The sequence below is a fragment of the Phyllostomus discolor genome, chromosome 13, assembly GCF_004126475.2.
Source record: "Phyllostomus discolor isolate MPI-MPIP mPhyDis1 chromosome 13, mPhyDis1.pri.v3, whole genome shotgun sequence".
Taxonomy (NCBI): domain Eukaryota; kingdom Metazoa; phylum Chordata; class Mammalia; order Chiroptera; family Phyllostomidae; genus Phyllostomus; species Phyllostomus discolor.
In genome coordinates, this window is record NC_040915.2 from 27,272,019 (window position 1) to 27,284,129 (window position 12,111).

Sequence of the window (12,111 nt, forward strand, 5' to 3'; positions counted from 1 at the left end):
GTCCCAAGAAGGGGATGTGCAAGACACAACCACACACTGATATTTCTCTCCCTCTCTCCTTTCCTTCCCCTCTCTATAAAAATAAAAATAAATACATTTTTTTAAAAAGTGGTTTAAAGGTATCTAGAAGTCTTAGACATCCTCCCCCCCTAAAAATATCACCTAGTCAAATTCTCTTCCTTCTTGCCAATGAAAAGCAAAACAGTATATGGGGATTTTTTTGTATGTGTTCTATCCATATGTATTATTAGTTAAATAATACAAAAATGGCAGCCATTTTTTACACAAATCCAAGCATTAATTAACAACCTATTTGTTATAACACATATGTTATTTTTCTCCCACAAAGTTAATTTTAATTTTAGCCTTTAAAGAACTGATATTCATATAACATGAAAAACATTCATGAAGACATAAAAAAGAGGAAAACCCATGACAACAGAAAACCCAGGACAGGCCACCAAGTGAGATATGCCAACATTTTATAGAAGAAACAAAGACGTATGAGGCAACTGCTGGTTTTGGCCAGGCCTATCCGTCCCCCACCCTGGAAGGAAGACTGGAGAGGCTGGAACAGACTTCTAGACACCATGAACAGCCCAGGGCCAAGTGAGGTGCCCAAAGGAAGAGAGGGGATTAAAATAAAAGTCTGCACCCCAAAGATGAGATCTCTCCAGATCCCCAAACACTGCTACCACATCTGTTGCCACCCAGTTCTAGGCACGGACACAGGCTTCCCACAGAGAGGCCAGAAAGGCTCCCCTGTACAGGAAATGACCAAGTCTAAGTGGAATGACCTACAAACACACTTAAAGCAGCCAGCCCCACCGGAACACCAACTGTGTTCATGCCAGTTGAGGAGCCCCAGATTCTAATCACCAACTTAATAACTCACTTTAATACAAATGATCGGTCAAGGCCTCCCAGGTATTTAAGTAAAATGTATGGCTTATCAGCCTCAGGTAGAGCCTGGAAATCAGTATATTCATAATTCTTAGGGAAAAATAATCAGGTGATTCCAATCCAGGTTTCAGAAACATTACTGTCCCATGAAAGGAAAAGACCAAAACAGAGAAAAAGATCTCAGAGGAAATGGAGACTGCAAAGAACAAAAGGAAGCTTAAAAGAGCTATATTAAAGAAATAAAAAAGACTGCCATACTAGAAAAAAGTATGTAATAAAAACAAGGTCCTAGATATTAAATATATGTAACAAGAGAATATGATAAAAGTGTTGGAAGACGAGATGGGAAATTTCAGAAACTAAAACAAAAAGGTGGGGCGGGGGTGGGGGTGAAGAGAAAGAAAAGGAAAACAGAACTGTAAGAAAGTTAGGGGCTCAATGCAAGAGAAACCTTATCCAATGAACAGCATTTCCAGAAAGGGACAAAGCAAAAACAGCAGGAATGACACCTGACAGCGGAGACGGGTGGTACAGGAAAGAGCTGATTTTCATCATAAAATTGAGTATTTCCTGACTTAATACTAAGAAAGATTAGGAATTTTCTTTCTGGCAAAGCTTACTTTTACTGTGCTCAGAGATATGACATTTAAATTTCCTTGTTCAGCATGATGTAAACCTCCTCTAAGCTCTGAACATTCCCATAAGCTTATGCCAGCATACTGGGCTCAGTCTGGGTATGACTCATGCTACGAGGCTGAGAGAAGACGACTCCTGTTTAGGTGGGAGAAGGAAGGAGTCATACTGTTAGTGGAACTCTCTCCTGTAGCTCCGAAAAAAACAGGAAGTTGTTTATTGTGATGTGCCTATACCAACAGGCAATTCTGAATAAATCAAAATCTCCATGTACTCTCTGGATTTCAGAAATTAGAAATATCTCCAAGAAATCCGCAACCCTAAGAAATGATGGCATATTCAAATTAGTTTTTCATTTTAAGACCACTAGTGAAATAGAAGAGGTAGAAAATTACTTTAAAATCAAAATTGGAAGGACACATGCTACTTATCAACAGTTTATGGATTTTGTTTTATGTCTAATTAATTGAATCTTAGGTGAGTATCCAGATTATTATAGCCACTGAAAGGAACAATTTAAGAAAGTGTTTCAGATTTATACTATGTTGTATCCTTTACAAGCTTTGAATACTTTACAAGCTTTCTAACCTAGCAAATATTCTCACGCTTGAATGTTATCATTACTGAGTACACCAACTCACAGGATATACTCATAAAGCAACACTATCATTGTCTCCTATCTTTTAAAATCCATTCTGAAGATTAGTAAATGCCCTAACTTTTCTAATCTGGCTTAAATTACACAGTCTCAATCTAATAATAACCAAAACTTTGAAACTGATTTCAAGTTGAGGTGTTTCCCCTACTCTGGCTCAGGCGCCCTCAGATTGTAGACAGAAAACCAGCATGAAAGGGGTGGAGCAGGTGGCAGGCTCCACCCTTTTTCTTTGCCAGCACCATTTCTCTCTTCCCGCTTACCAAGGATGGAAACAGGATGGAAAAGAGGAGGAGGAGAGGGAGGGAAGTAGAAATTCTCTCTGAAAACAATATGCTGCTGGTGCTCCCTGGAACTGGAGGAATTGAAAACTGATCTTGGGCAATCTTTAATGGATTCTTCTGAAATTGTTCCCATCACTGAGGATCTTATCTGCAATACCCCTTCATGCTTATTATATACCCTCTGGCCCCTGGGAATCTGGAAGCTCAATCCTTGTGGGGGTCTTAGCATCCTTCTAAAGGGGCCTCATGGAAGGACCTAAGAAAATTCCGTAGAATCTTGGGAACTTCATCCAGTCCACTAGAAACATCCTTTGCCTAAACAGATTAGAAGATGCACAAAAACCCGAGAGTCATTCTCACTCCACCATGAGAAAACTCAGTAGCCAGCCACGCCACTGTAGGTCTTTATATCAGATTAGAATTATAACATGAGGGGTATATGTAATTTTTAATTTCTAGTAGCCTCATTGTTAAAAGTTAAGAAAGCGAAATTAACTAACAATATACCTTATTTAACATAACATACCACAAATATGTAGACATTCAAATTTATATAAAAAATTAACAGGACATTCTGCATTCTTTTTGTACAAAGTCTTAGAAAATGGAGGTGTGTTTTGCAATTATAGTGTATCTAAATGTGGACTAGCCACATCTCAAGTACTCAATAGCCACGTGTGGCTAGTTTCGGAAGGTCCAGCTTTAGATTTTGCAGGCCTGCTCAGACACCAGTAGAGGGTATCCACCACCCTCCCCCCAACCACAGAAGACGTGACTCTCTAAATGGTCCACCCACTGAATTCTCTAGATGTGATGGGCTGGGGAGGTATTTCAGAGAAAACAGTCTATCTAATGAAATCATCCCTCAATCTCCAACACTGGACCTTTTAACACCTTCTGCGTGGGTGAGGTTAAGAGTCACAAAACAAGTTTTCTCTCACTTCCTTTTCTGTACCTCTGGCATAGGAGGGTCTGGTACCTCACTTTACACTGTATCTATGTTGTTTTGGGGTCCTAGCCAACACTTCTATTTTTACATTCTGCTACCTGAATACTTCAATCATGTCTCAAGTTCTTAATGTTTCTGGCAATTTATTTTTGAGCACAAGGTGAAGCTTTTGACAGTTATAAAATAACGTTAAGACACTGCATATTTTTATTTTAATCTTACAGTCATAATTAACTTTATTAAAAAGTTAATCTTCCTAAATACTTAAAATGCCATTAAAAAGCACAAGCAACCTCAGGCAATGTATGATTATAAACATATAAACACCGATGCATGAGGAAAAAAGACTAAGAAAATGGAACATTTAACCATGGCTGCGATTTTGAGAGTCACTGAGCTTCCCAATTTTTTTTTGCAGTAATTATGCACCAATTTTGTAATATAGTAAGATTGGTTGGTGCCTATCTACACTTACAGTACTTACCTATTAAGGCTGTGGTAAATCGATTCATGGAGAGAGGTTCTAAATACATTGGTCCTTCATAGGCGGACTCCAGTTCACTTCTAACGTAGTCCCTGAATAAGTAAAATAATGAAAATGTATTAGATACATTCCAAGCACTGAAGGGGGAGAGAAGCAGCTAAAGCACAGAATTCTTGCATCTGTCTCCACATCTATACTAAGAAAAACTATAGGTATAGAGATGGCCTTCATCTCCTTCCAAGCTTGGAAACAGAACTCATAGAAACTAAATTTTACTATGCAGGGAAGACAGCCAAACCTCCACTGTGTGAAATTTTCTTTCTTCCTATGACCTTACTAAATACTTTATACCCAGTAAAGAGCCTGTTGAGGTGCCATCTCTCTACCCTACTACTTAATAATATCCAGTAATATTACATTAAATATTTCCTCTTTTGGCTCTATTACTCCATCCACCCTAATTTTCCCCAAAGTTTTGTCCCCAGTCATACTAATTAATTACAGGTAAAATCTTAAACTAGTTAGAAAACTGGCTCATACAGGGAAAACCCTTTAAAAATGTCACTTCCAACTCTACAGGGAATTTAAGTAGGCTATAAATTTATTCTGAAACCAATCTTAAATCAAGTCAAATATTCCTCTTTGAATTTAATTCATTTAACCTGTGATTACTGAGAAACAAGAAGATTTAAGTAGTAGCAAGAAGCCTTTATATTCTGAGAAAAAACTTTTATGGCATACGAGGAAAGCAAGGAAAGGGAGAATTTAATTTATTATCAGTAAGTTAAGTGGTAACACTAGAAGACAACTGTTTAAGTCCTTTTGACATTAAAGTGGGAAAATTTGTTTTAAAAAATTTTCCCTCTTTCCTTCAGTTGATGAATGCTTTATTCACTGTACTTCAAAACAGTTTGAATGTCGCAAGTATTTCTGAACAAACTCATATGGCTGTATTTACTTTTTCCATGAAATTACTTCCTATTAGGCAATCAAGTTGAATTCCTTTAGCATACCATAGTCAAACAAGAAACGACCCTTACATAATCAGCAAGGAGCGTACTGCCAAAAAAAAATCAAATTTAAAAACTCAGATTTTAAGAATAGAATCAGTCTGGAGAACAATTACAAAAATCATAGCTAAACTTCATGAGTGATTTAGCAATTTTTCTCTATCACTCTATGATAACTACTGCTAACAAATACTGTATTAACAGTCTCTTTGAACTGAAAGAGAAAGCCAAATTCTCAAAAGAAATTTTTTTAATGCAGTGGTTGTCAGCCAAGGGTGATTTTGCCCCTGAAGGAACATTCTGCAATGTCTGGAGACATTTCTAATTGTCACAGCTTGGAAGGGGGCTGGAGGTGCTACGGGCACTTCAGCCAAGATGCTGACAAAACATTCTATAGTGCACAGGACAGCAAAGTCCCCATCGCAAAGAATTATCCAGCCCAGGAAGTCATGGTGGAAACCCTGTTTTAATGGAGACACAAACGCTACATGTGTATAGCACATATAAATATCTGATCACTGGATTACTATAGGGAACCATCAATGTAATGATTATATTTTATAGTTTTAGAATAGTATGCTAAAGAATTAAGAGGACTGTGAATTTAAAATAAAATGTACATATAAACAGCACTTACATTTATGAAGTCTTTGAAGATGCTATTTAAAAAAATACATTTACATTTAAAAGAAACTAACTCTGAGTCCCAATACTACACAGGCCTATAAAGCCAAATCATTTCTTTTTGGGCATAGCATATCCCTCTCCAACAGATCCAGTTTAAAAAGAGACCAGGGAAAATCCAAAAAGGCAGAAAGCAGATTAGTGCTTGCCAGAGGCTGAGGATAGGGGAAATGGACATGACCACTTAAAGGTACAAGGTTTCATTTTAGGGATGATAAAAATATTTTGGAATTAGGTAATGGTGATAGCTGCAAAACATTATGAATGTACTGTATGCCACTAAATTGTTCATTTTAAGAAGTTTTTTTTTAAAGAGAGCAAGAGAAAGAAAAGAAAAACATCAATTTGTTGTTCCACTTATTTGTGCATTCAGTGGTTGATTACTATATGTGCGCTAACTGGGGATCGAACCCTCAACCTTGGCATGTTGGGATGATGCTCTAACCAACTGAACCACTCAGCCAGGGCTCAGAGGTTAAGTTTATGTCATGCGACTTTCACCGTAAGTTTTAAAAAGGAGGGTGGGGAGAAAAGGGCCTACAAGAGCACTATCCCCAAGGAGAAAAGCCACAGATGCCCCCAAAGGGCCCCAGTCCCTGGAGCTCTTTCATAATGAGGTTCGAGTGGAAGGAGATTGCAGAGCTGAGTTCCCTATCATGTTTCCTTTCCCTCATTTGCTTTTGTCATCTCCTAATTTTACAAAACAAAAGTTCTAAAGAAAATTAATATTCTCTACCTGTTTTTTTTTTAATTCAAAAAGGATTTACTGGACATAGTATATTGTTAACAAACTGCAAGGTTCTGGGAATACTGTAATAGACAAGATAAAGTTCCTATAAGCATGATGAAGCTTATAAACCAGGAAGGGAAACATACAATAAATGATACTCACCCTAACAATTATTTAATTATAATTGTGGTAAGTGCTATAATAAAATATAGAATAACCCTGACTGGTGTGGCTCAGTAGACTGAGTGCCTGCCTATGAACCTGAGGGTCACCGGTCCGCCCAGTCAGGGCACATGCCTGGGTTGTGGGACAGGTCCCCAGTAAGGGGTGCGTGAGAGGCAACCACACACTGATGTTTCTTTCCCTCTCTTCCCCTGTCTATAAATAAATTAATGGATGAATGAATGCATGAATGATTTTTTTTAAAAAGATAGAATGTAGTTAAGGTGTTTTAAAGTTTTTGAAGATTTTATAAATTCACAGCTGTATTTAAAAATTGTATCTTATTATTTTCACTTCTACATTTTTCATTTAGCTAGTTCTTTGTGAGTTTTATTTTACAATCACTTATTTTACTTCTTTCACCTCTCGTTATAACATTATTATAAAAGGTTTTAATTTAACTATTTCTTTTTCTTTTATCCTTCCCTATATTCCTTTGGTTTTTTAAAGCCTCTTAAAACTTTCTAATCCTTTTTATGTTTTTAGTTCTTTCACACTCTCCATATATTCATGACTTTAATGACTTGTTGAGATTATAGGACACTAAGGAAGGTCGCACTCCAGAAGAATAATCAGTCTACAGGCCATAATGACAACACCCCAAGTGAAGCAGTTTCTCCCCACCAGCTCTCTCATTCTGCCCTCCTCTAGGGCCCGGAAGTTCCTCTCCCTTGGTGCTATAACCTCTCCCACTACTGCCCTTAAATTTGTTCAAAAACCTGAGACACTGGACTGACCAATCACTCTACCAAAGAAATTAACATCTTCCCTAGGCACCTGAGACCCTCTCCCCTTTACTCAACTCTAGTACCTCAAGGCAGTCCCTCCTCGTCTCCCGTGTGACTGACTCACCGGTAAGCCCCACTTCAATCAACTCAGCCAGGCCCAGGAAACCTGTGCTCTCTTCTCGGGTAGCTGAGCCCAGCATCCCAGAGCCAGGGCAGTGGCTTTGGTGAGGGCTAAACTACTAGTCTTACTAAGCAGCCACCACAGAGCTGTCCCTTCTGAAAGAACCTGAGAGCTGCCATCTCAGACTACACAAAAGCACTGAAATAAAGATGGACATTACCAAAGATCTCTGCATCTAAGGCATGTGCAACTTCACAGCATCTCTTGCTGGCAACAAAAACTCTTGCTACTGAGTCTCAACAGAGTGGGCTATTCACAACAAAAAAGAACAAGACAGCAAGCCTGAATAAGAAGGATCTGAAGGAGGACTCATCCAAAATTCCATGAGTCATTTAGGTCAAAAATTAGCCTGAAGCTAGAGCCATGAAATTCTAATTTTTAACAGAATTTTATAACTACTTTAAGACTGAATTAAATAAGATATTCAAAAGCAAGATAGCAATTTTTTTACTTAGAAGACTTAAACGGTAAAATACATTAAGTTGGTCAGAAGCAAGATTTCCTGCCTTCTACTTGTAACTGAACAAAATCTTTCCCTGCTTAAACCTCTTTTCCACTTTGTCAGCAATCTGTGCAATGCTGACAGTCAACCCTGAGCACTAATTAATAAACCAAATACTTGACTAAATAATAAACAAAAATCTACTTCCCTAGTCTCGATAATAGCCTATTCTCCTTTGACCGAAACTGGTTGGGAGCATAAGGACTGCAAGATGTATGAAAAGGATCTAAGAACAGCTTGAAATTGGAAAATCCTTGCCCTAGAGAGCAGCGTAAGCTGTAAAAAATAAAGAGCAATACCTGGGAGCTTACTAATTCAGCTTAGTCTCTTAAGCAACCTGAGTTACTAAATAACCAAGGAACAATTTGTACACTCTGGCTACTTAGAACTTCCACACAATGATAAATCCAAAGAAACCTAACCTACCAGCACACAGAATAAGGCGGTGAGCCCTCCAAGTTATCTTTTACAATATGTGCAAACAAAAGGCATTACTCAATTTAAGAGATCCCAGAGACCGAGGTGTTCAAATGCCTGAATTTGAGGACCTACTACACCCTAAACACTGTGCTAGCAACAGAACAGTTCATTTACCTACGGTTTTTAATTAGTTAAGTTGTCTCTAACCACCCCGCCACCCTGCTTCTCTATTCAGTGTCTTCCTAACCCCTACTACATATTGGATTGGCCAAAAAGTTCATGTGCTTTTTCTGTAAAGTAAAAGATACACTTTTCATTTTCACCAATAACTTTATTGATTTGGATATTTTGGGTATGTTGGCTACCTCCTGCATGGTATAACATTGATTGTTCTCAATGTCTCAATTACTGGTCTTATCACGACTTCAACTGGTCTACCCGACCATGAAGCATCGTCCACCAAGAAATCTCCAGCAGGAGACTTTGGAAACCACTTTTGACATGTTCTATCAGTCACAGCACCTTCTCCATATACTACAGAAATTTTTTGCATTTCAGTTGCATTTTTACCTTTCTTAAATAACAAACATAATATGCTGAAAATGTCAATTTTCTTTTACCTTCAATATTAAAATAACTACACAAAATTTCAATTTTGGTAAGTTTTTAAAAAATGCATGCTGATGTAACAGCTGTCATAATACAATCTAACAAAATTGTTTTGAGTGAACTTAAAGACAACTAAGAGCTACTAGAGCCATCTTACAGAAAAAAATCAGACCAACTTTTTGGCCAGCCCAATATTTAGTGCCTATTCAAAAGAAGAAAACATCAACACTGAAATGGGTCAATTTTATTCCTGCCAACATTAAAGTTAGGTATAGAGTGAAAAAAATCACGTTAACAATTCTGTAACCTAATAGCGATGGTTCTCAACAGAGGAAAATGTTGTTTCCCAGGCGACAACAGAAGCAGGGACACTTTTAGTTTCACAGCTGCTGGGGAAGGGGTGCTCCGCAACTGAGGGAGGAGAGGCAGGGTGCTGCCGACACCCCATGATGCACAGGACTGCCCCACAGCAAAGAATGACCCAGCCCAAAATGCTAAGTGTCCCCAAACAAAGAAATCCTCATCTACAGGTTAGAATCTTGTAAGCTTTCATAAAATGTAGAGTTAGCTACCTGTATTTTACACATAACTCTGACAGAAGTTTTACATTTGAAACCATACTTATATACTCAATGGGAAAAAAGTGTACTTTCATCTTTTGAAATCCCTAAGCTCTTAATTCAAGCCATACACATATAAAATTGAAAGTTGGTTCCAAAATCTAACAATAAAGCAAGAAATTTAAGAATACTAGAGTTTAAGAATGGTCAGGTCAGTTGAAGTTTTCTTTTTTCCCCTTAGTTCTGGACAGTCTCAATTTTAAAGTAGGATTGGTACCGGAAAACACACTCCATATATCACTCAAAATTAAAAGTGTAATTCTAATGAGTTCAATTAGAATATTAATATTAAATGTTTACACTACAGCACCTGAGCCCATGTATTATCTAAAGTTTAATTCTTCTGAACTGCAAGTTATATCAATTTTATAAACGTGTTCTAAACAGGTTTTGTTTTTCTTTTTTAAATTCACTTAAGGATAATCAGCTTCATTATATGAGTACATGTATTTAGGGAAAACAGATCCAAGTTTTCAAAAGTTTATAAAATTTTCAATATAAGAAATTAATATTTGCAGATATCTTTTTCTAAAGTCAGTTTTTGAAGTATCAAATTAATTATTTAGAATATCCACGTACTGTGACTCTTCTTCTCAAGACTGTAGGACACTCTGCCTTGATACAACTAGACTAATGGTGGAAAATGTTTATAAATCATAGAGCAAATAAGAGACTTGTTCTAAAATATGTAAAAAATTACAACTCAATTTTTAAAAAGACAACCCAATTAAATAGACAAAAGGATCTGAATAAGTATTTCTCCAAAGAAGATTCACACAAAAAGATGCTCAACTCATTAGCCATCAAGAAAATGCAAATCAAAACCACAATGAAATACCACTTTATACTTGCTCTGATGGCTACACTAAAAAGAAGACAGATATGAACAAGTGTTAGCAAGGGTATGGAAAAATTGGAACCCTCATATGCTGCTGATAGAAACATAAACTAGCATAGTCACTCTAGAAAGAGTCTTCAGTTCCTCAAAAGGTTATATATAAATATTGTATGGTCTAGAAATTCCATTCCAAGATATATGCCAAAGAATAAACATGTCCACACAAGAACCACGAATATTTACACCATTGTTCATAATAGTCAAATATCCATCAATGAAAACTTAGATACACACACAAAATATGGTGTGTGTGTGTGTAAAACAGAATGATTTGGACAGAAAAATAAAATGATACATGCTATACCATGGATGAACCTTGAAAACATGATAAGTGAAAAAAGCCAGGCACAAAGAGCCCACATACTATACAATTTGATGTATATGAAATGTCCAGAATAGGCCAATCCATAGGGATAGAAAACAGACCTCACAGTTGACTAGGGCTGGAGGTTATGGGAAGTGACTATCAGGTGCAGGGTTTCTTTATGGAATGATGAAAACTTTCTAAAATCACCCTGGCCAGATGGCTCAGTTAGTTGGAGTGGTATCCTATACACCAGAAGGCTGCAGGTTTGATCTCTGGTCAGGGCACATACCTAGATTGTGGGTTTGATCCCTAGTCAGGGCATATATGAGAGGCAACTGATCAATGTTTCTCCCTCACATTGTTTCTCTCCCTCCCTCCCTCCCTCCCTCTCTCTCTCTTCCCCTCTTCCCCTTCCTCTCTCCCTAAAATCAATGAACATATCCTCAAGTGAGGATTAAAAAAAAAGTTATAAAATCAACTGTGGTGATGGTTTGCAACTCTGTGAATGTACTAAAATCCATGGAACTGTATACATAGGTATGTGAATTATATCTCAATAAAGCTGGTTATTTTTTTAAAAGATACTTAGTTATAAAATTGCCATATTAAACCTCAACCATTGTTTTCAAAACTAAAAACTGCAGCCTTAATGTTTTATATATGTGACACAGTCAAGCCTCAATATTTATTAAATGTGATATGCTATGAATAATTCAAGACACCATCTTTGCTAACCTTTTATGAGACAGCACCACGTAGTGTAAATTATGCTGGGAGGAAAAATACTAAAATATGCCATACCTTGAAATGTGTTAGAATCAAAACTAACTCCAATAAGATGGGCAGTCTTAAGTTTAGTATCAAAGAAGCAACTGTCAAGGTAACATTATTTATTAAGCAAACTATTTCACACCCAGTCTGATTCTAAAACTAATTTCCTGTCCACTAATCATCCTGCCTCCCTAACAGAATAGAACTAAGAATCAGAAAACTCAAGCTCAAGTTAGTCTGGGATTGTCCCCCTTCTAGCTATTTGGCCACTTCAGTTATTTTATATGTGTATCTCATAAGATATTAAGGATCAAAATGAACCAAAGAAAAGAAAATATTCTGCACTGTAAAATTTTATTAAAATCTTTATTGTTGCCCTGGCTGGCGTAGCTCAGTGGATTGAGCGCGGGCTGCGAACCAAAATGTCGCAGGTTCGATTCCCAGTCAGGGTACATGCCTGGGTTGCAGGCCATGACCCTCAGCAACCACACATTGATGTTTCTCTCTATCTCCCTCCCTTC

At 37.3% G+C, this 12,111-nt stretch overlaps 1 protein-coding gene across 3 annotated transcripts in view; it reads right to left on the reverse strand.

Annotated features, from left to right (window-relative positions):
- RNF145 (ring finger protein 145) overlaps positions 1-12,111 on the reverse strand; it is a 55,064-nt gene that overhangs the window by 27,092 nt on the left and 15,861 nt on the right. For 2 of the 3 annotated variants that reach the window (XM_028527859.2, XM_036014022.1), the window contains exon 4: positions 3,909-4,000. In XM_028527859.2, coding sequence (XP_028383660.1) covers positions 3,909-4,000 — 92 coding nt within the window. Of the gene's footprint in view, positions 1-2,454; positions 2,791-3,908; positions 4,001-12,111 lie in introns of those variants that run through there. The other variant, XM_036014023.1, reaches the window with a different exon arrangement.